The sequence below is a fragment of the Poeciliopsis prolifica genome, unplaced genomic scaffold (genome assembly GCF_027474105.1).
Source record: "Poeciliopsis prolifica strain line A6 unplaced genomic scaffold, Auburn_PproV2 SCAFFOLD005, whole genome shotgun sequence".
NCBI classification, from domain to species: domain Eukaryota; kingdom Metazoa; phylum Chordata; class Actinopteri; order Cyprinodontiformes; family Poeciliidae; genus Poeciliopsis; species Poeciliopsis prolifica.
The window spans coordinates 5498449-5519555 of NW_026562380.1; the positions used below are offsets into that span (position 1 = coordinate 5498449).

At 40.1% G+C, this 21107-nt stretch overlaps 1 protein-coding gene across 1 annotated transcript in view; it reads left to right on the forward strand.

Annotated features, from left to right (window-relative positions):
• Positions 1-5585: 5585 nt before the first annotated feature.
• unc5b (unc-5 netrin receptor B) overlaps positions 5586-21107 on the forward strand; it is a 74104-nt gene continuing 58582 nt past the window's right edge. Inside the window, 1 exon segment of the mRNA XM_055029582.1 lies at positions 5586-6296. Coding sequence (XP_054885557.1) covers positions 6116-6296 — 181 coding nt within the window. The 5' untranslated portion in view covers positions 5586-6115.

The following is a 21107-nucleotide window of genomic DNA, read 5'->3' on the forward strand; positions in this document are numbered from 1 at the left end:
GGCTGAAAGCAGAAGTCTGAAAATTAAAATATATTTGATTTTATTCAAAGAACTTATATATATATATATATATATATATATATATATATATATATATATATATATATATATATATATATATATATATAGAGCTGACTGGATAGCTCAATACATAAGGCATCAGTATATCACCCGAGAGGGCAGGGTTCGAATCCAGTCTGGGTCCTTAGGCAAGACCCTTCAAGCTACTGCCTACCTCATACCATGAGAGATACTAAGTTGCATAACATGCCGGCTCAGACGTCGCCCGGCCAAACAAGGTCTGCGTCAGGTGTTGGGGAACCAGAGCACCTTGATGACAAATGGGCTACTGGAACAAGACGGAAATGGGCGAGAGATGAAAATGTGGATCTGTTGGAATGCTACTACTCAAGTAACCCTAGTCAGAGGGGTTACATGCAAAGACTGGGGAAGGAATGGTTACTTCGACATCCCCAGTCAACACTAAGCGCTAAACAACTAGTAGCTCAGTGTTCCAACATCCGCAAACGGCAACTGCTATCACAACTTGAGATTGACGAGATACAACACAAATGCTATGGCAAAAGGGAGGAACCCGGATGTCAGGACTGTGGGGACTTAACTACAAGTCCCCACCCAGTGAGGGGATACACGGCCCCAATGAGCGAAACAGAGCTGAATGAGACAGCTGCTGACCTGAGAGAGAGAATCATGACCCGAATGACAACCAGGCCTCCTCGGCGCCAATTACAACGGCTGAGTGAAGTACCATCAGAAAGTCTCATTGAGAATGTGAATGCAGAATTGAGAACGATCCCTACCAACACCATAACAGAAACCAATGAGCTGATCTACAACTCAGCATCAGTGATCCTTGAGATACTTGGCTATAAGAGCAACCATGAGACCCAATACCCACCATGGAAAAGACGGTTAGAGGCTAAAATCAAGGTAACAAGGAGGGAAGTGAGCCAACTGTCAGAGCTCCACAAGGGTACAATGAAAAGACCAGTACCCAGAAAGTACAGCCAGATGCCCATACCTGAAGCACTCGAGACTGCCAAACAGAGGCTCCAAGCCTTGGCCAGCCGCCTAAAGAGATACACAAGGGAGAATGAATCCAGAAGGATTAACCGGCTCTTCTCCACTCAACCAGCTAAGGTTTACTCTCAATGGCAGGGTAATAACAACAGAGCAGACCCACCAAGGCTGGAGACTGAACAATACTGGAAAGGCATATGGGAAAGGGAGGCGTCCCACAACAGCAATGCACAGTGGCTGATCTCTCTACGAGAGGACCACAGCAACCTCCCTGAGCAAGCCCGGTAACCATCACTGTGACAGATGTTCAAGAAAGAGTCTCAGGTATGAAAAACTGGACAGCACCAGAGCCTGACATGATCCATGCCTACTGGCTAAAGAAACTCACTGCTCTCCATGAGCGACTGGCAGCCCAAATGAACCAGCTGCTACAAAGTGGGACTCACCCTGAATGGTTAACTGAAGGGCGGACAATCCTAATCCAGAAGGATCCATCAAAGGGTCCAGTCCCACCCAACTACCGACCAATAACCTGCCTCTCCACAACCTGGAAGCTCATGTCAGGCATCATAGCGGCCAAGATAAGCAAACACATGGATAAACACATGAGCACGGCACAGAAGGGTATCGGTGTAAATACCAGAGGAGCCAAACACCAACTCCTCGTAGACCGCACAGTTGCCCGAGACTGCAAAACCCGACACACCAACCTGTGCATGGCTTGGATCGATTACAAGAAAGCCTATGACTCAATGCCGCATACTTGGATCATTGAATGCCTAGAGATGTATAACATCAACAGGATTCTGAGAGCCTTCATTGCAAACTCGATGAGGCTGTGGAAAACCACCCTTGAAGCCAACTGCAAACCACTTGCACAAGTGTCCATCAAATGTGGCATATACCAAGGAGATGCCCTGTCCCCGCTACTGTTCTGCATAGGCCTGAACCCCCTCAGCCAAATTATCAACAAGACTGGCTACGGATACCGACTCAAAAATGGGGCCAACATCAGTCACCTCCTCTACATGGATGACATCAAGCTGTATGCCAAGAGTGAGCGAGACATCGACTCACTGATCCACACCACCAGGATCTACAGCACTGACATTGGAATGTCATTCGGACTAGAGAAATGTGGTCGGCTGATCACAAAGAGGGGGAAGGTGATCCACACAGAAGGAGTCTCACTCCCACAAGGAACAATAGCAGACATAGAGGACAGTTACAAGTACCTAGGTATACCACAAGCAAATGGCAACCTCGATGAGGCCACAAGGAAAGGAGCCACAGCTAAATACCTCCAACGAATAAGGCAAGTCCTGAGAAGCCAGCTCAATGGCAAGAACAAAATCCGTGCGATAAACAGCTATGCCCTGCCAGTAATCAGATACCCTGCTGGAATAATCAGCTGGCCAAAGGAGGAGATGAAAGCCACAGATATTAAGACTAGAAAGCTACTAACCATGCATGGAGGGTTCCATCCCAAATCCAGCACCCTGAGACTGTACACGAGCCGCAAGGACGGAGGCAGAGGACTAGTGAGTGTGAGAACCACTATCCAGGACGAAACAACTAAGATCCATAAATACATCAGGGACAAAGCCTCAACAGACAATGTGCTCAGTGAATGTCTCAGACAACAGGGAACGGAGGTTGAGGTGCCAGAGATACCATCATGGAGGACAAGCCCCTACATGGGATGTACCACCAGCAAATAACCCAAGTGGCTGATATCAGTAAATCCTACCAATGGCTGGAAAAAGCTGGACTCAAGGACAGCACAGAGGCCCTCATCCTGGCCGCCCAGGAACAGGCCCTAAACACCAGAGCAATAGAGGCCCAGATCTACCACACCAGACAAGACCCAAGGTGTAGGTTGTGCAAGGAGGCCCCTGAGACAGTCCAGCACATCACAGCAGGGTGCAAGATACTGGCAGGGAAAGCGTACATGGAGCGACATAACCAAGTGGCAGGCATAGTGTACAGAAACATCTGTGCAGAATATGGACTGGAAACCCCGAGATCAAAGTGGGAAACACCCCCAAAGGTGGTGGAGAACGCCAGAGCTAAGATCCTGTGGGACTTCCAGATCCAGACAGACAAAATGGTAATGGCGAACCAACCAGACATTGTCGTAGTGGATAAACATCAGAGGAAAGCCGTTGTGGTAGATGTAGCAATACCAAGTGATTGCAACATCAGGAAAAAGGAGCACGAGAAACTGGAGAAATACCAGGGCCTCAGGGAAGAACTGGAGAGGGCCTGGAAGGTGAAGACCACAGTGGTGCCTGTGGTCATCGGGGCCCTCGGGGCAGTAACCCCCAAACTGGAGCAGTGGCTACAACAGATCCCAGGAACAACATCAGACATCTCAGTCCAGAAATGTGCAGTCCTTGGCACAGCCAAGATACTGCAGAACCCTCAAGCTCCCAGGCCTCTGGTAGAGGACCCGAGCTCAGAGGATAAGAACCACCCGCGGTGGGTGAGAAGGGAATTATTTATTTTATATATATATATATATATATATATATATATATATATATATATATATATATATATATATATATATAAAAATACTCCAGATCAGCTTTCTTTGAAACAGATGAAACTAACAGAAATATATATGGAGAACCCTGACGCATAAGCGATAAAAAAATGAGCTATGAAACAAACAAATTTTTACAAAAACTCGATTTTATTGTAACATTTCTAGACTGCACATAACAGATATGTAGTCTTAATGTTTACAGCTAAAAATGGAACAAAAATACTAACCGGAGATGATGGAAGAAAACATAATCACAAACTGTGAATTGCACAGACACGCAAACAAAAACCAAATTTGCAGTTCTGCGAGTGAAACTTGTTTGAGACACAACCTGCAAACTCTATTTCACACATCATGTTGCTCCTGCATTCACTGTAAGCATCTCTCCTTCACTCATCATCTCTCTAGGTAAAATAAAAACTTTTTACAAATGAACAAACAATTTGTTGGTTTGAACAGATGCTGTTAATGTTCTCCAAGAAATTGCTGAGGCCTTCAGAGAGCAGCTGGATTTATACTGAGATAGATTACACACAGCTGGACTCTATTTAGAGGTGGAGAGTAGCCAAATATATAATTTGAGTAGAAGTAAAAAGTAGCCGTTCAAGAAATTACTCAAGCAAGAGTCCAAAAGCATTTTTTGAAATACTTTTGCATCATAGTATCAAATTTTGTTTTAAAATTATATTATGTCCTCAGGCAGACAAAGTATAGTTATGTGTAAATTCTGGTATTTTAAGAACAAAAAACAAAGAAATCAATGCAAATAAATAACATAATGTCATGTCTATGACATTACACTGTCATGATCATGAAGATGTCTTCATGAATAAGTGTATTTTGGAAAATAATTACTTTTAATGCATTAAAAGTTGCATTAAAAGTGTCAACTTAGCATTATCTACTAAATAACGACTTTTTTATGCAAAGTTGCATTAAAACTCACATTAAAACACGTCAACTTTGCATTAAAAGTGTCACTATTTACTGAATGACATTCATACAGACTTTTTCATATTCACAACAGATGTTATGTCATGTTTAGGACAGTAGAATGTCAGTCTCATGCACACTGCTTCAAAAAAAAGTCTTACCAAACTGCTATAAGTTTTGTTTTTCAAAAAGTTACTCAAGCATATGTAACTAGTTTCTACCTGCCTCTGACTATATTCATTAAATTTGATTACTTTTGAGACCAGTAGACTGCACCAGATTTTATTTAGGGGCGGCGGTCAAAAGGAGGTTGAAAACAAATATCACAACATTTAGGATTTGTATTTGAGAAACAAACAAAAAAACAGAAATCCATGTAAGAATTTGAACAACTTCTGGTTGGTATTTTGTATCAAGTCCGTTGAAACAAACAGAATTTTTTGTCATGATTAAAATAAATTTGAAAGAGTGATAATTAAAAAAATGGGACAAAAGACAAAAAGAATCATCACTTTGACAGACGATGCTCTTTTCTTCTCCACCCTCTGTCTGTCCTCTGTGTGGAGCCACTTTTAGACCAGCCTTATAGAGAAACGACTTCCTCTGAGAAGAGTGGCAGTGCTGGAGATCAAGTCACCTCTGGTTTCCACTGCAGATGGTCTCATTTATGAGAGGGTGCTCTCTTGTGGCCACTGAGAGTAAAATATGACCCACGCTTGGATTGACAGGAAATATCCCACTCAGTCAAAAACGTGAGCTGCTGAATAGATAGATAGATAGATAGATAGATAGATAGATAGATAGATAGATAGATAGATAGATAGATAGATAGATAGATAGATAGATAGATAGATAGATAGATAGATAGATAGATAGATAGATAGATAGATAGATAGATAGATAGATAGATAGATAGATAGATCTGCGCATTTAAATCTATCTGTGCGCGCTCAGTCCATGTTTTCTCTTTTTCCCTCTCTCTTTTTCTCTTCCTTTCTCTCTGTCTCTTTCTCTCTCTCTCCTCATCTTACTTCCTCCTCTCCTGCTACTACAGTGCACCTTCACTTGTTCAGCCCTCAGTCTGAGAGGAGGAGGAAGAGGATGACATGTGATTGGCCAGGCGGGGACTGGTAGTCCGGGGGTTGGCACTGCGAGGCTTTTCGTTGCTCCCCGTGTTCATGTTTACACCTTTGCTGACCGGGACGAGAAGAGACGCGGCGCGCTGGGGTCCGGTGGACAAACTCGGGAGTAAAGTCTTTGGGTTATTATTTTTTGCTGCAATCTGTCAGCGTTTTATTTTTTTGCGTTTTTCATTTCATGTTATTATATATAAATATTTTTTTGGGGGCGCAGAACTGGACTCGCTTTCGGTTGTTTTCTTCGTCCAGCGCAGCGATGCGTCAAAGTTTTTGGTGACTCTCGGTACATTTGTGCGCTTAGGGCTGGGAACCAGGTCAGCCTGACAGATCCAGCCTTTAAACATCGTGAAGCCTCTAAAAACAAACTTTTAATGTGAACGGAATTAAAGTTTTGGCGATGGATGCTTTTTGAACCAAAGGAAAAAGATCAACTCGCGTTTTCGTACAGTTGATGAACTCGAGAGCGTTCCAGCCAGCCTCATCCTGTGGGTAACGACCGTGCAGGACAGGAGCCCCCCTCGGTGCGGAGGCGCAGCCGAAAAAGATGCGCCCTCTTCGGATGCAGCGTGACCAAATTGCCGGTCCTTTGGTTCTTCTTCTCCTGGTCCGTGGATTTGTGGCGTCTGGCACGGGTAAGTTTCAACTCACATGGCGAGACGCACGCACAGCATCCAGCTGTGCTCACAAAGCGAGCATTTTAATCAGTTTGAAGAATTTAAATCAGTCATCCAGGTTACCCCTAAGGTTACCCCTAAACCCCAGAGTGTTGTCTATGAAGGGGGAAGCAGCGCGGGGTTCTGGGACCTCCTGCTGACGAGCGTTTTCTTTCTTTTCCACACAGCAAAGTCTCAGTGTTACAGTAAACCTGAGCCCAGAGCTCTCTTTTCTTCTTGGAGCGGAAAAATCAAAGTCCCCCGGTGCGCAGGGAGTAATTAAGGTTTTGCTCCATGCCTTCCTGGCCTCTCCACTGAGGAAAAGGCAAAGAAAAAGCCATGTGAAATGAAATAACACTTGACAAACTTTCTCATCGTCAATAAAAGATACATCTTTTTAAGCAGGGGTTGCTACATTTCCTGGAAGCCTACTTATGAAATGCTCAAGTTATCATTGTAAACTATTTATGCTTCTCCAATGTATTTTTCATTATGTTGGAAAGTTGCATTCAGAGTAGCTCAGACTGAGGAAGGAACAGACTAGGATTTATAGCGACATGGATTGGTGTGAAGTTCTCACACGGTGATAACTTAGTGTAAAAATACCACAACGTGACAGTATATACATAGAAAATTAATCTAAACATTTTCATAATTGCTTTTTTTTTTTTTTTTTACATCTTAAGGGCAACTTCTGTTTTTGCAGCATCTAAATGCTGCTTTCCAACTGTAGTTTAATAAGATGTTTGTTTATTTATTCAAAGTGTTGGGTGGCATTCATGTAGTATGATGCAGCCACCATCATGTTGGATTTAGTTTTCACACCCGAGCTGCTTTTGTCTTACTTTCTCTCTTTCTTTTTAATATGTTTTTATTTGGAAAGCTAAATAATTTACAACAATTTGAGATTTGTAAAGTGTAGATAGCTTCTTTCAGTCAGCTGTCTGGGAGTGATAGCAGGTGGGGAAGAAGAAGGGGAGCATTCAGGCCTTTTTCCTGACATCTCATCAATTTAAATGGTTGGATCAATGTGGCTGAACATGTTAGCATGTCTGTGAGCATAAAAAATTTTTCAATCTTTATACTGTTGATCAGCCCATCCCTGGTTTAACCATTTTGGTTTTGGAGCAGGAGTTTTGCCAGACATATAACCATATTTCAATAATATTCAAACCCCCAAATTTTCTTTTAGATACAGTTTCACACAAAACTTGAATGGTTCAAATATTTTTTAGACTGCAAAAAATGTTCTTAATGTGGTGCAATAACTTAAAAAATATATAAAACCTGAAAACAGAACTGAAAAATATATCTTTTAAATTAAGGTTATAAATAGCAGGCTTCAAATCTTCACTTATTTTCCTATTTTTAGAAATTAAAGTTAGAATTGACTTAAGAAAATTGCAGTTTGAATAAATAAATGCACCATTTGTCAACAGTTCAAAAGTTTAATCTTTCAGGTTTTCATAGAGTTCCCAAGCAGTCTGACCTGCAATCTTTCCAATTGGATGCTTTGGTGTTTTATCACAACCTCCACTAAGTTTGGTGACTCCTATGTCAGTGTAACACTTTGAGACTCTAACGTTATAGTAATGACTCTTTAAATCTCATTTCGGTTTAGCCTGTTTGCAGCCAAGTATAGAATCATCCTCCCCTCCCTTTGTCCGACCAGATTGAAAAACAAGGCAGAAATCAGAGGGTTTAGTGGATTGAGGATTAAGCTTGGCGCACAGTTGGTTAAAAAAAGAACAATGCAGCGTGCTTTGGGGGCAAAATCTTAGATGACTCTGAGAAATAAATCTGATCCTCTTTTCTTTTTTTTCCTTTGCTGTTATCGTAGTAATCTTTTGTAGAAATGTATACAGTCTCCCAAGATGTTCATCATTTTTTAAAGGCCAATAAGATATCCCGGCTCATCAGCAGCACCACTACCACCTCTGCTGCCAATTGCTCCCAAGGTCCTTGTGGGTCTGTTATTCCCTGAAGCAGGGCAGAAAAGCAGCTTAGGTTTATTAAAGTTGTTAGCCATTCTGAAATGCTTTCATGAGAATTGTTGATAAAAAAAAAAAAATAAAAAAAAACATTGTAGGACTGCAGGGAATTCCGATTAGAGAACCAGATTAGGTTTACTGGTACCATGGCATACCACGGTTTAAAAAAGCTATCATTTCAAATATGCTACAAAAATAAAATAAAAAAATGCACCATGTCCTTCCAGATATATAAAATTCCCATAAAAACTGGAGGAAGTCCCAGGTACTCCAGTAGTACTTCGCCCCCTTTACTTGTTGCAGTGCACTGCCAGTCAGCTGCCTGAAAAGACAGCCATGGCATACATAAAAAACATGAGCGGTGATGTGAAAGCTAAAGGACCACCTCACATTACTTTCATTACAACCCATTTGTTTTGAAGCTTAACTTGGCGAGCTGAGAGCAAGCTCTGTTCAACATTCTTCTGTAGTCATCAAAGATAAGTTTGTTAAACCTCGTAAAGACATCAACAGCACAAAAGTTTAATAGTTTGAGCAAGAGTGCAACTAAAATAGCCGAATTGAGAGAGTTTATGTTTTTATTTGTGAATGAATGTTAAAACAAAAGCGAAAGTCATCATATTATAAGTGTAATATGTCATGGTGATATGTTATAGGACTCTAGCAGCAGTAGGGATAATATTGTCTACCCTAAATAAAAGCACTTAAGTCACTCATGTTATTATTTTTGTAAATAAACCTTATCATACCATGGGAATCTCATGCTGACCCAAGTTTAGAGCACATGTAGAAGGAAGAGGCGGTGAAGGAGACAATAGCACAGTGTGCACCAGTAAAGTTTCTGTCTGGGAGAGAGGAAGCGAGAGATATATTTATGGTAGTCATGATGGGATGGACGGATTGCATTTATCTTCTCTCCCATTGTGGGTAACCTTTCCTCTGCTGCATCATCCCCCCACGATCCTGTCTCAGTTTCTCACCATTTTGTGGATCTGCTGAGCTTTTTACTTCAGAGCTTTTTTTTCTGTGTTGACATATACATTAATTACCATGTTGCCAGGAACACTTGTCTCAAGTTACTACCCTGATTTCCACTGTTTTTGCAGCGCGCGTGTGCGTGTGTGTCTACCGTTCCATTCAAGGCTTCAGTATAATTAGAAAACTGAAAGAAGAAAGGGATGTTTATCCATAGTTGGTGTCTTTAAGATGAATAGATTCCCAGCAGCACCAATCAGAGGCAAACTCGTGAGCTTTGTTTAGTTTAGATGATTACATTTTTTTGGTAATATTCAGTAATTACTTATTTTATTCAGTCCCTTCACTGTTTTTAGCATTTTTATTTATTTATTTTTTTAGTAGAGCGAGCTTGTTCTCGCTCTTCCACAGCCTGTTAAAGAAAGGTAAAAAGATCAGCATTTAAAGAACTCCCATCTGCCAAATCGTTCTAAAACAAAAGGCAAAATTATCTAGAAGTTGACATTTTAGATGGTCTTTAGCATCTCAGTGACTACTGCAACTTGAGCTGAGAATAAAGAGTCATACCCTGAAATCTTAAGACTTTCTAAGGGTGCCGAGATTCAAAAATCCAATATGTGCCAAAATAAAAGTCATGTCTATGTTATTAAAAATAATAGCATAGAGAATTTGAAAATTTTTATCTGACAATAGTCTTGTTTTTACTTGCTCTGTCATAGCCTCGATAAACCGCAGTCAGGTCTTGACATATTTTATTTAGAGAATACTATTTTATTTTGAATATCTTTTTGCATTCAGGAACCATGGTGTTTTCACTGCAACTTAGTATCTGATCAAGTCAGGATTAATCAGGCTGAAAATCAGACGATTCTGACTAGCAGCTGAATTTCTGGTGCTTTTCTTCCCAACAGGTAAAGGATGAAGCAGGTGGAAGTGTCCAGACTGTAAGACAGCAGGGGAGAGAGTGTGATTTAAATGGGCAGTCGGTGTTGAGCATCAAGAAGCACAACATGTCAGACATTGAAAGAAAAATTCAACTTGATTTCTCATTTGTGTCAAGTTTTGAAATCTTCCTCCCCGCGAACAATGCTTGAAGCCTCTGAAGACTCTTGTTCTTTAATATTACATGCCAGCGTGTAAAAGTCTTCTGAAATACTTATGCCCTTGCTCTGTGGAGGGGTCAGGAGACTTCTGCAACTTTCAGACTGCTAGAGCGTGTGGTTTACATTCACAAGAAGGAAGGAATGTGACAACAAAGCTTACCTTGAGCAGACACCTAAGTAGATTTGGCTTCAAAGACACTCAACAGATTGAGATGTCAGATTAGATTCGAGTGTGTCTGAAACATGTAGTCATAACAGAAGTGCTGTCGGGCCGTTGCATCCGCAGAGGTTTGGACAGGTGGTTTGGTAAGCAGCTCTATGCGAACCAAGCCGGATCCGCCGGCCAGTTCTGCTTGCACACCAAGCCGGGCCGCATTCCGTCCTGAGGCAGTGCATTAGTTTTATGGCCGTCAGGCGGCAGGGGATGGGAAGGCTGGTCAGCCCCTGCCCTCTCTGCTGTATTATTCATATGTGCAAAGTGGTCTTTTTTAATATTTAAAATGTGCTTATGATGCTCAAATTCTTGAAATCTGAGATGGCAAAAGAGAAAGAGGTGGGAGGGGAGCCGCCGCTGAGTTCTCCTTAGAGTAACTGACACGGATGACTGCAGGAGGTGTTGAAGGATTTTTAAAGTCCTTGTCCACATTTATAAACTGTGTAGCCTGAGCAAGAGGACCATTTGCTGCTCGGGGCTATTAGAGATGATGCCTCTGAGCTGAATAACAAAATTTTTATTTAGGATGATGTTTTCCATCTTTACGCAAATATAGCGAAAAAAAAAAAGAGGAACAGGAAGAGAAATGTGTCTGTGAAAAAGACATTGAAAGACTAATCTCAGGGCAAGGCTTTTAAATATTCTTTATGGGGAAAGGGCTGAAGACGAAAACTCTGTAGCAGTAGCATTTAAGCATCATTAAACCTCTGGCACAGGCCAGACTCAGAGGTACTAAGATGGGAAGGAGTAAAAAAAAAAAGAAAGAAGGAAAAGCATTGAATGTACACAGAAACAAAGTTATTGCTAGCAACATCAGGAGAAACAGTAGTTAAAAAGAAAGATATTGTTGAGAAGGGAGGTAGGGGCTTGAAAGTGAAAAGAGACACACAAATCTACCAAGAGGATGTTTTTATTAAGGCTCTTATCGATGGAAAGAGCTTGCAGTATTAAGAGCAGACATGTTTAATGCTTTGCCAATATGGTGCATGTTAGACGACGCTATAAATCTGCAGCAAACAGCAAAGGGCTCTGTAAGAGAGCAAAACAACAAGGTAAATGGGAGAGGGAGCTGACTATGAAGAGTGGGAAGGGAAATTACTGTTGTAGTTGAAGAAAGGCTTTGAGCTGATACTGCTGTGGCTGGGATATAGCTTCAAGCACAAGCCATTGTTTCTTCTGCAGAGATAGTAACTTAAAGTATTTATAGTGATTTAATCATTTTGGTTTAACTGCCTTGTTTATCTCAGACTAGAGGAACTCCTAAAATGTGTCCCAGGTTTGAGTCAGTATTAGATTGTCAGAGTATAATAATATTCTGTAAGAATAACACAGTTTCACATTATCATAGTGTTCACAGAAGAGTTATGTGTGAAAATGAGTAAAACGGGGAGCAAAATAAGCCGGTGTTAGCGGGCCAAAAATCTATAATCAAAACTCACTGTATTTTGAATACTCCACAGGTTCAGATAACTATGATAGTGTGCCCAGGGTCTGACCATATCCATGTATATGATGGAGGAATGCACTGTGCTCAGCCTAAATACCTCTGCAGCAATCCAGATTTTGCTAAAATAATTTTTTCCTTTCCGTTTTTGGGGGTCGTTCAACTCCTTTACATGTGATTAAACAGAAAGTCGGCCCTGTTTAATCATGTAGACTTCAGATCATTTCCATAAATACCCTTTAATTTTTTAAAGTTATTTTTTAAAGACTTTACATCCCACCTTGTGACATTCAAAAAGTAGTTTTTAAACAGTTTTTCTCTGTCATTGGAACGTTAGTTTGCTTTTGGTCACTTTTGTCACTTGTTTTGTGCTTTAAGTCAATGACATGTTGTTTAGGCTCTGTTTTGATTGACTGAGGTCTTTTTTGTATTTCTATTCATTCTCTGTTTAGTTGCTTTTTCTGGGTATTTTCATCTCATACAGTTTTCCTTCAGTTCTCCCACAGCTGCACCCCGTTGTTAATTAGATTCACCTGTTTGTCATCTAGTAATCACCATCCCGCTTGTTGGATGGACTGATAGTTTCAGTGACAGATGGGAGTTGAGTTTCTGCTCTGCCAGCAGGACGGGGTACCCCCTTCCCTTCCATCACGCCCTGTGGGGGCAGATTGGGTGGAGCCGACATGGAGGCATGAAGAAAACCTCTGTGGGGTTCCATTGTACTTGAGATGAATAGGACACTCCAAAGGGCCTTTTCTGCCCCCTTTGTGTGGGGTAAAGAGGGACAGCAAGAGAACAGACACACACACTCCTTCACAACTTCACCAGGAGCGCTGCTTCTTTTATCTGTTTTCAAAAGGTGTGTCACTATTGCCCAACAATTCATGCAAGTTAAACTTGTTTGAGCTGAAAATGTCTGATTCTCCCGACGATTCATATGCTAAACCAAGCTTGTTGACATCGAATGTTAAGAAGATGGCAGCCTCCCACACATGCTTGCATTCACCCACTGCAGTTCCTGCAAAGCAGACCCACGTCCCGTTATGAAGCGATACCGTTTGTGTGTCTAATACTGGCAGACCTGCTCGGCTGCTGGGAGGAAAAAGTGAGTTAGCGCTGGAATTTTCATTTAAAGATCTCAGTGGCACTCGGAGCGTCGTGACCAATAGGATCTGGATTCTCTGCGGGGGATCCAGCCAGATCCAGAACAACCACTTTTACCCCTAAGTCGGCACACACACATATACACATATTGTAAAAGCAATAGCAGTGAGGACCAGAGATTGGAGACTGTGTCAGCTCCTGATTAGCGGCTCTCTGGTCCAGCTCTCTGCGTGTGTCCTCGTCTTAAAAAAGGGTTTTTCAGAGCATATAGATTCCCCTCATCCTCTTAGTTGAGGTATTTTTTGTCTTCAAAGGAAGAAGTCATCTCTGAGACCACAGTCTGTTAAAGCTTTCATGTGTGTGTGTGAGTGAGTCAGTGTGTAACTGCAGGAAAATATATCTAAGGCTGTGTTGTTATTGCCATTTACATCAGTGGAGAAAATGTGCTGCACTAATAAAGACAGCAATTTTAAATGGATAGTTCAGGATTTTAAAGTGAGGTTGGAGTAAGAGGTTATGTGCACTTAATATGTTACATCACCCTCTTGGTATTTTCATTTAGTATAAATTCAGATTTGTTGGTCCCAGAGGCTGGAGCTAACAGTTAGTCCCAAAAGGGGCCAAGAACAGAGTGGACTTCTATTTCAACCACATCATAGCAGCTACAGGAATGCTCTTTTGCAAACCTTTAACCCATTTCCACATTGGCATGTTAACAGAAGTCAATGGATATTAGAACAATAAATGGAGGCAGTGGACTAGAAATCTTTTCTAGATGAACTATAAACTGTCAACATTGTTTAGTGTTTACAATCAAAGTAGATACAAAATACAAATGCGACCATAGATGGGTTGTGCTTCACCCCTGCACCACAGTTCCCCGTTTCCATCAAGTTTTATGCACATTTTGAAGTATGTTGTTGGAAATGGTTGATAGAAAAGGCAAATTTCCAAAATGAAAGCAACTTTAGTTTTGAAAAAAAAGCTTCTACGCTTTCTTGAGATGATTTTTGACTTTTACAAAAAAGAATTAATGCGCTAAATGGGAAATGGAAAAACATTTGCTGAATTAGTTCTGACATGGCAAACTTTTCCATCCACCAGTGGGTCTCTGCCTTACAAAAGGTACAAAGTTAAGAGACATTTTTAAAGCCAAGGTTCAGCACGAATTCTCCATCTTTGTGGTTCCTGCTAGTTTTCAACTTCTGCATCTTGTTTATTACAAACATAGTTACCATCAACTTCGACTGAAATTAAAATCCAATTGATTCGTTCCAAATCAGATGGAAACCTGTATAATTCACATTTCCTCATATATTTCCTCTTTTTTTTTTTGACATTTCAAATGTTTGCTTAGAATTCGCCTGACAATCAGATGGAAACATAGCTACTGATTCTGAAGACAAATAATTTAACTCTTTTTCTCTCAGTGGCATCTTCTAAAAATAGTGTTGCCTGACTTGTCATTGCTGACACATGGTAATTTTCATTATTAGGAAAACCTTGTAGTTTTGAGTTTTCACGGGCCAAATCAATTAAAGCCACCTGTTGCATCTCAGTGATTAAGAAAACTCTGCTTTGGAAATGAAGGATTAATATTTTCCCTAATGTTTGTTTCTTTTACCAATTTCTCACACAAAACTACAACCCTTAAAATTAATATTAATGTCCCACTGTCATAACTCATTTCTTCTTCCCTCAGTTTTATAAAACTCTAATGGCTATATATACATAGCTTTGTATCCTCATCTATGCCAACCTCTGTCGTCCATCTCTTTTACTCCATCATCATTATTTTCAGTAAGAGTTTGGGAATTGCTCTTTAGAAGGCAGCGTGAAAAATCCCATTTTTCTGGGTGTAACGCTTATTAGGGTCCCATCTGCCCTTGAGATACTCATGAATGTGGGGAGGTGTTTGGGTTGTCAAGGAAGGGCAGAGGAGGGGACCCCGAGGAGGGGCTTTGTCATTCCTGTGTGTAAGTGGATGTGGGAGCACTGGGGGGGGCTCAGGCAAGGAACGATCAGTCTCATAACGCTGCAGAGCGCACACTGAGCAGCTGGTGTGTCTATAGCAGGGGAATGACACACAGACCTCCCTGGAGAGAGGGGCCTACATGTGCACACCTCTGGCAAAAGAAAGAAGACGGAAATCATTTAGCGCCCTTAGTTTTTGTGGCACGCAGCTAAGCAACAGCAGGACTTTCAGATCATTTACTTTTTTCCTTGCTTGGGTTTAAAATTAACTCGGATGATGTCTATTCTATGTATTAGTGAGTGTAGGTGTGTGCAAGAAGGAAAGAGGCACTGCTTTGATGGATTGTGTGTGATTGGCTGCATGTCAGACGGCTGCTACTCCGTGATTTAATGTAGTGCTTGTTGTGGAGCCAAAGCATCATGTTTGTCTCTTAAGCTCATTGTCCCTGTCTGTTCGGGGCGTTGATCTGCTACTTAATCAGAGGTTGGAAAGCGTGTGGCTAAACTCTTGTTGAGTCTTCTGCTTTTTTTTTTTTTTACTTTCTTTCTCTCTATTTTCACCCAGAAATGCACTAATCAGTAGGCAAGTGATCAAAATTGGCCAATTTTTCTTTGATTGGCTCTGATACATGATCTGAAGCTTAATTAGTAAAAAACATCTGAGTATATTTTTTAATTATTGAATGCATAACTAAAAAAATATCAATTGGTAGTTAACAAATGCAACGTCTAACATTTTAAATGAGATTCCATGAATCTGATTACTTTGAGTGAAAACACCCCAGAGTCATGTACAATCAAATGTCAACTATAAATGATCTAATTGCTCCAAATAGAATAAAAAAAAAGCCTTCACTTGTCTCTTAGTGTATTTATTCTTGTTCCCTTAATAACAGTTCTGAATGGCATCCCTACAGCATAATGCTGCCATCACCATGCTTTTGAGGATTAATGCAATAACTCTTCTTTGTGCAACCAGAAGTTTTTCAGACATGTTTCTTTCTTGTAAACTTATCCTTCTTGCAGCCATCTAAAAGTGTGCAGAAGCAAGAGGGAAAGAGAAGTACTAAGTTATTCTAACATTCAAAAAGCTGGAGAAAACTCAAAATTTTGTGCCTTTACTGGATTCTTATTTAAAGCATTTAAAAATATTGACATGATGTATGGCAGAAAAACCTGGTCTCTATATTGCTGTGCCTTTTTTGAGACGAATAAAATATTAGGATAAGCGTCATAAGCTGTGACGCATTAATGATCACGTAATTCTTTCAATATGAATTGGATTCTTCTGACAAAAAACCTATGACACATTTTATTTCTTATACATGTTACATCCCTGGTCAAAATTGGACTGAGAGAATATTTGAAATCAAAATTGAAAGCCTAATCCGTGCATCTCTACCATTTTACCTTCCTTCAGCTTCTCTTAAACCCTTCCCCATTTTTTGATCCTTTAAGATCTTGCTTAGGGAAAAAGCCTGCTATGCAAAATATAGTCCTTCATCCTCAGAGTATAAGCAGATGCATACAAACAGCCACAGTTACGGCAATAATCCCCATTTCTGAGCAAACACTCTTGGAACCATAGCAAAGAGCAGAGTGAAAGAACAGGATCTGGCCTCATCCACTCTTTAATTCCTCCACCCATCTTCAGCTGTGGGACCTAATTCTTACTTCTCCTCTCCATGCTCTGACTGGGAGCAAGCACACAGAAAAAAAAGACTCCCTTCTCACTTGGATTCAGGTCTTAATCAAGGGTTGACAAGCATGTCTTGGCTTGGTTTGTGCATTTGGTGTGTGTGTGTGTGTGTGCTTCACACTGATGGGAAACAAACTGAATTACTCAGGTATCAGTCTGTTTTCCTGCTTGGGTCACAAAGGGGTCGTACTCTCTCTCTCAATCAATCTGCTCATACCGACGCACTGCTTCTTTGCTCTTCAGATTGCATAGAACGAATCCCGTAGTGGTCACCATGCAAAGAGTCATGCATCAGCCGCTGCGGAGTAAGGAACCATTTGTGCAAAGCAGAGGAACGAGAGTTCTCATACAATGTGGCAGATGTACCTGCATGTAATTAAGGCTAGATTTAAGTGTCGGAGCAAACATGCGCATTGAGTGTGTCAGCGGGTGTGTGTTTCAAGCCTCTTACCTGCTGCTGACCAGATGGGCTCTGCAGACGACCTCACGCTCACCTCTTTTCCTCTCCGCTTTGCTTAGATTAGCTGATGAGCCAAAGTAAGGCGCAGGCATCGTGGTGGACATACGAAGCCCACCACCCCCCACTGTAACGGCCAGTCCTTCCCCACACACACATACACAAACAAATGCAGAGCACATATGCAGACCTCATTCTTCACGTTAGATATTTCAGATGACAATATGTTGTTTGTGCATATGGATGTGTGTGCATGCTTTTGAGTGCGTGTGTGTGTGTGCAGCACTGTTTATGGGGATTATGAAAGCAGATGGACAGACATGCTGACTGGTGAGGGTTCATTAACTCTGGGTGTCTCTATTCTGACTCTCATGCTGCTGTTACTCAGCCTCAGCTCACAACTAGTGCAGCAGCCAGAACGTGGGTGTGTGTGTTTCCGTGTAATTCTTCAGCTATCCTATTTAGGACCATTACTGGCATATTTAATAAACTACTGAAGACCAATGGGCCATATGCGAACCAAAGCCTGGTCCTGATATAGTGGACCCCTTTAAATATAGGTTTAGAGGTAAGGTGTGAATTAGATTTTGGTTAAGATCAGGGTTGTAGAGTAGTAATTGTTGGGGTTAGGAAAAATGTCTGGTTTATTTATTAAATGCAAATTACTAAGTTGAATGGAAGTTGATACAAAGTTCTAATATGGGTAGAAATACAACACCATATATGAGAGAGAGGAATTATAGACACAGTCGGAAAAATCAACTGGAGCAACTTCTGAAGTCTGGGGAAATGGGAACGTCTCCAATTATCCCCAGTTATTTGTTTATTTATTTATGGATGGATAGATGGTTTGACTTCTTACCCAGATCAGAAAAAATATTTCAACTCCCTAGTTTTCCATAGTTTTTTCTGCTTATTTCCACACAAATATACATTTTTTCTATCTTCCCTGTTTTATGAACCAGAATTATTTCTAAAAAAAATAAAAAGCAGCAGGTGAAGCACACTTTATGCTATCAAGCCACAGGCAGCAGAGAAGTTTCACTCTGGGGTGACCCAGCATCTTGAGGCCAGGGATCGTCTCTGCAGCATTCTTCCGCTCTGCTAAGGGAGATGAATAGTTACAGTGGATCATTAAACACAAAGCATTGTCTCCCTTTCTATGGCTGCAACCTTCACATTACAGCCAGCTCTGATTCTTATCTTCTGTGGCTTAATTAAAAGAACATGGATCATGTGGGGACAGACAGACACACACCTGTGGAGAGACAGACAGGCAGACAGACGGGCTGGCAGACTCCTGGACAGATGGGTTGTTTGGAGCTCCTCTGAGGCTTCACAGCTATCAGACTCAGACAAATTGAGAGCTAGAGGCGTGACCAGAAGTAAGAACATCAGCGGGGGGAAAAAAACAAAAAATCAGAATGTTGCAAACACACTGATTAAACATTCATTTTACAAAAAGAAAAATTGTCTTTTTGATGATATTAAATCTTTGTTGTTCCAAATGAAAGTGGCAAGCACTCACTGTCTTCACTTCCTCATGTGTTGATGATAATTAGTCAACAAAGCAGAAGAAAAGATGTAAAAGAAAAATCATCTTTCATGTTCCGTTTTTGTTTGATAAAACACTAAAGCAAAAAGCCCACACCAGAAGCATTACATCATAAATCACATTTATTTTTAATCAAAACATCTCTAGAAGTGGCTTGATGTCACATGTATGGCGGATGCCAGGACATGTTGGCGGGCCAATTGTAACTAAAAAAGAGCTGACACAGCATTTGCATAAGCATTTATCATTGTTATTGTTTGAATTCATTCTTAAGTATCACTAATACATTCAACAAATCTCATCTTGGGGCATTTCATAAAACAAATATGCCCATCCATGTGTAAACATATTAAATCCCATTCAGTTCTTTTTTTTTTTCAATTCTATTGAACTATTGATTTGATTGATTTGATTATATACAAATAATACAATTCTAATGCACTTCAACTATGCAGCAAAAATAAAACTTTGTGTCAGAAAAACCAAACAAGACACCAAGTTAATGGGGCCAGTATTGATTTCACTGACTTTGTCTTGGAAAAAGACACTTTTAAACACTGAAGTACTAGTTCAGGAGCACTCTGTAAAAAATCTAGTAGAGTATTCATAGATAATAGGAGTAATATTAGGAATAAAAGATAAAATCTCAAACAATTAGTAAGGAGTACTTTCTATGACAGAGAGCTGACAAAGTTTGTGGTAGGAATATTTTTGTTCAAAGGTTTTGTGCAGAAAACAGACCAGCTAACCAGAAACGCACCTGGTCAGGAATACTTTATACAGAAATAAAAAGCAGCAGAGTCAACACACTGGGATAATGAGAACAAAAGTTCAGCCAATGAATGCATCCAGAAGAAGCACACAGCCTTAAATAAAAGCATGGAGGGGAAATCAAAAATGTAACATCAAGCAATTAGCAACAATATCCCACTCAATAGAAGGACAAGAAGAGGTAGCACAAAGTTAATGACAATCAATTGCTAAAGAAGCAAAATAAAGTCAGTACCACTGAGACAAGTTTACTTTCTATGGAAAGAAAAAGACCAAGAGCACAGAGGTTGTTGGCAAAGTTAGTGGTAACTATATATCTACCAATGGCATCATCCACTAAAGAGAGACAGCTATATATTAAAGCACTGACTCTTGCAGTCTTTCAACAAGAAAGAAAAATAAGAAAACGACATGAAGTTAATGGCAGGAATAAATTATTGAATTGCTTTGGCACAAAAGAGAGAAAGTTAATAGGTGTACCTTGTATAGAAAACAAACTAAGTATCCAAACGTATTGGCAGTAGTAACAGCAAATAATGTATAAACAAATCGAAGGAGGAGAAATTTCTATGTGTCCTGCAGAAGTTTAAGCTTAAGTCTGAATTAGTCGAACTATAGGAGTTGCTGACAAGGAAGAACCACAAAAACTAGGCAAAATGTTTGCTGTGTATTATGTGTCCTTGGCTTTAGTTCATAGAGAAAGAAAACAGTTTGAACAAATTGTACATAGATATGTAATTATACAACTCCATGGCAACTCTCTCCTGTGAAAAAACTGAAATTTGCACTTGGCTCGTGTCGGATGAAAAATGGTACTAATCACTCTCTCAAAATGAGCCAGACGAAGCATCTTATGCTGCATTCACACTCAGGTTTTATTAAAAATGTCTTTCTGAAATAATGATTATGACAGTTAAAACCAGATTAACTTTTCTGGTATTACATTATTACATTAAATTATTTCACCTCTGTTTGTGTATAACTCACAGAAAGTGGGAATAATATTCTATAATTGTAAACAAACAAAATTTATCGTAATTTCATTGAGAAATGTTACACAATATGGTTATTATGCATCTGGGTTTTCAAAACCAAAAGCAGCAATAACAAAAAAAATAAAAGAAAAACAATCTCAAGACATCCCATTAATAAGTAAGTGGCTATAAAAACTCTTAACGAGTTAATATTTCTCTTCTGTTGCACTAAAAAAAGATTTTAAATTCAAATCATTAATTTGAGAAAGTTGACATTTTGGTGGAAAAAAGAAAACTTGATAAAAAAAAATATAACCACTGAGAAGTATGATCCTATAAGTTCGGAAATTTTGAATGATTATCTGGCTGACTTTTTCATTATTAGATAAGGTGACAAATTTTACTTTTAAAATTCATTTAAGCGTTGACTCTGCAAAAAGATGCAGGCCCACAGAATCATACGTCCTCTTCCTTACTGAACAGAATGTGTCTTAAAAACTATTATTTCTCTGGGATTTTCTTTTCCTCA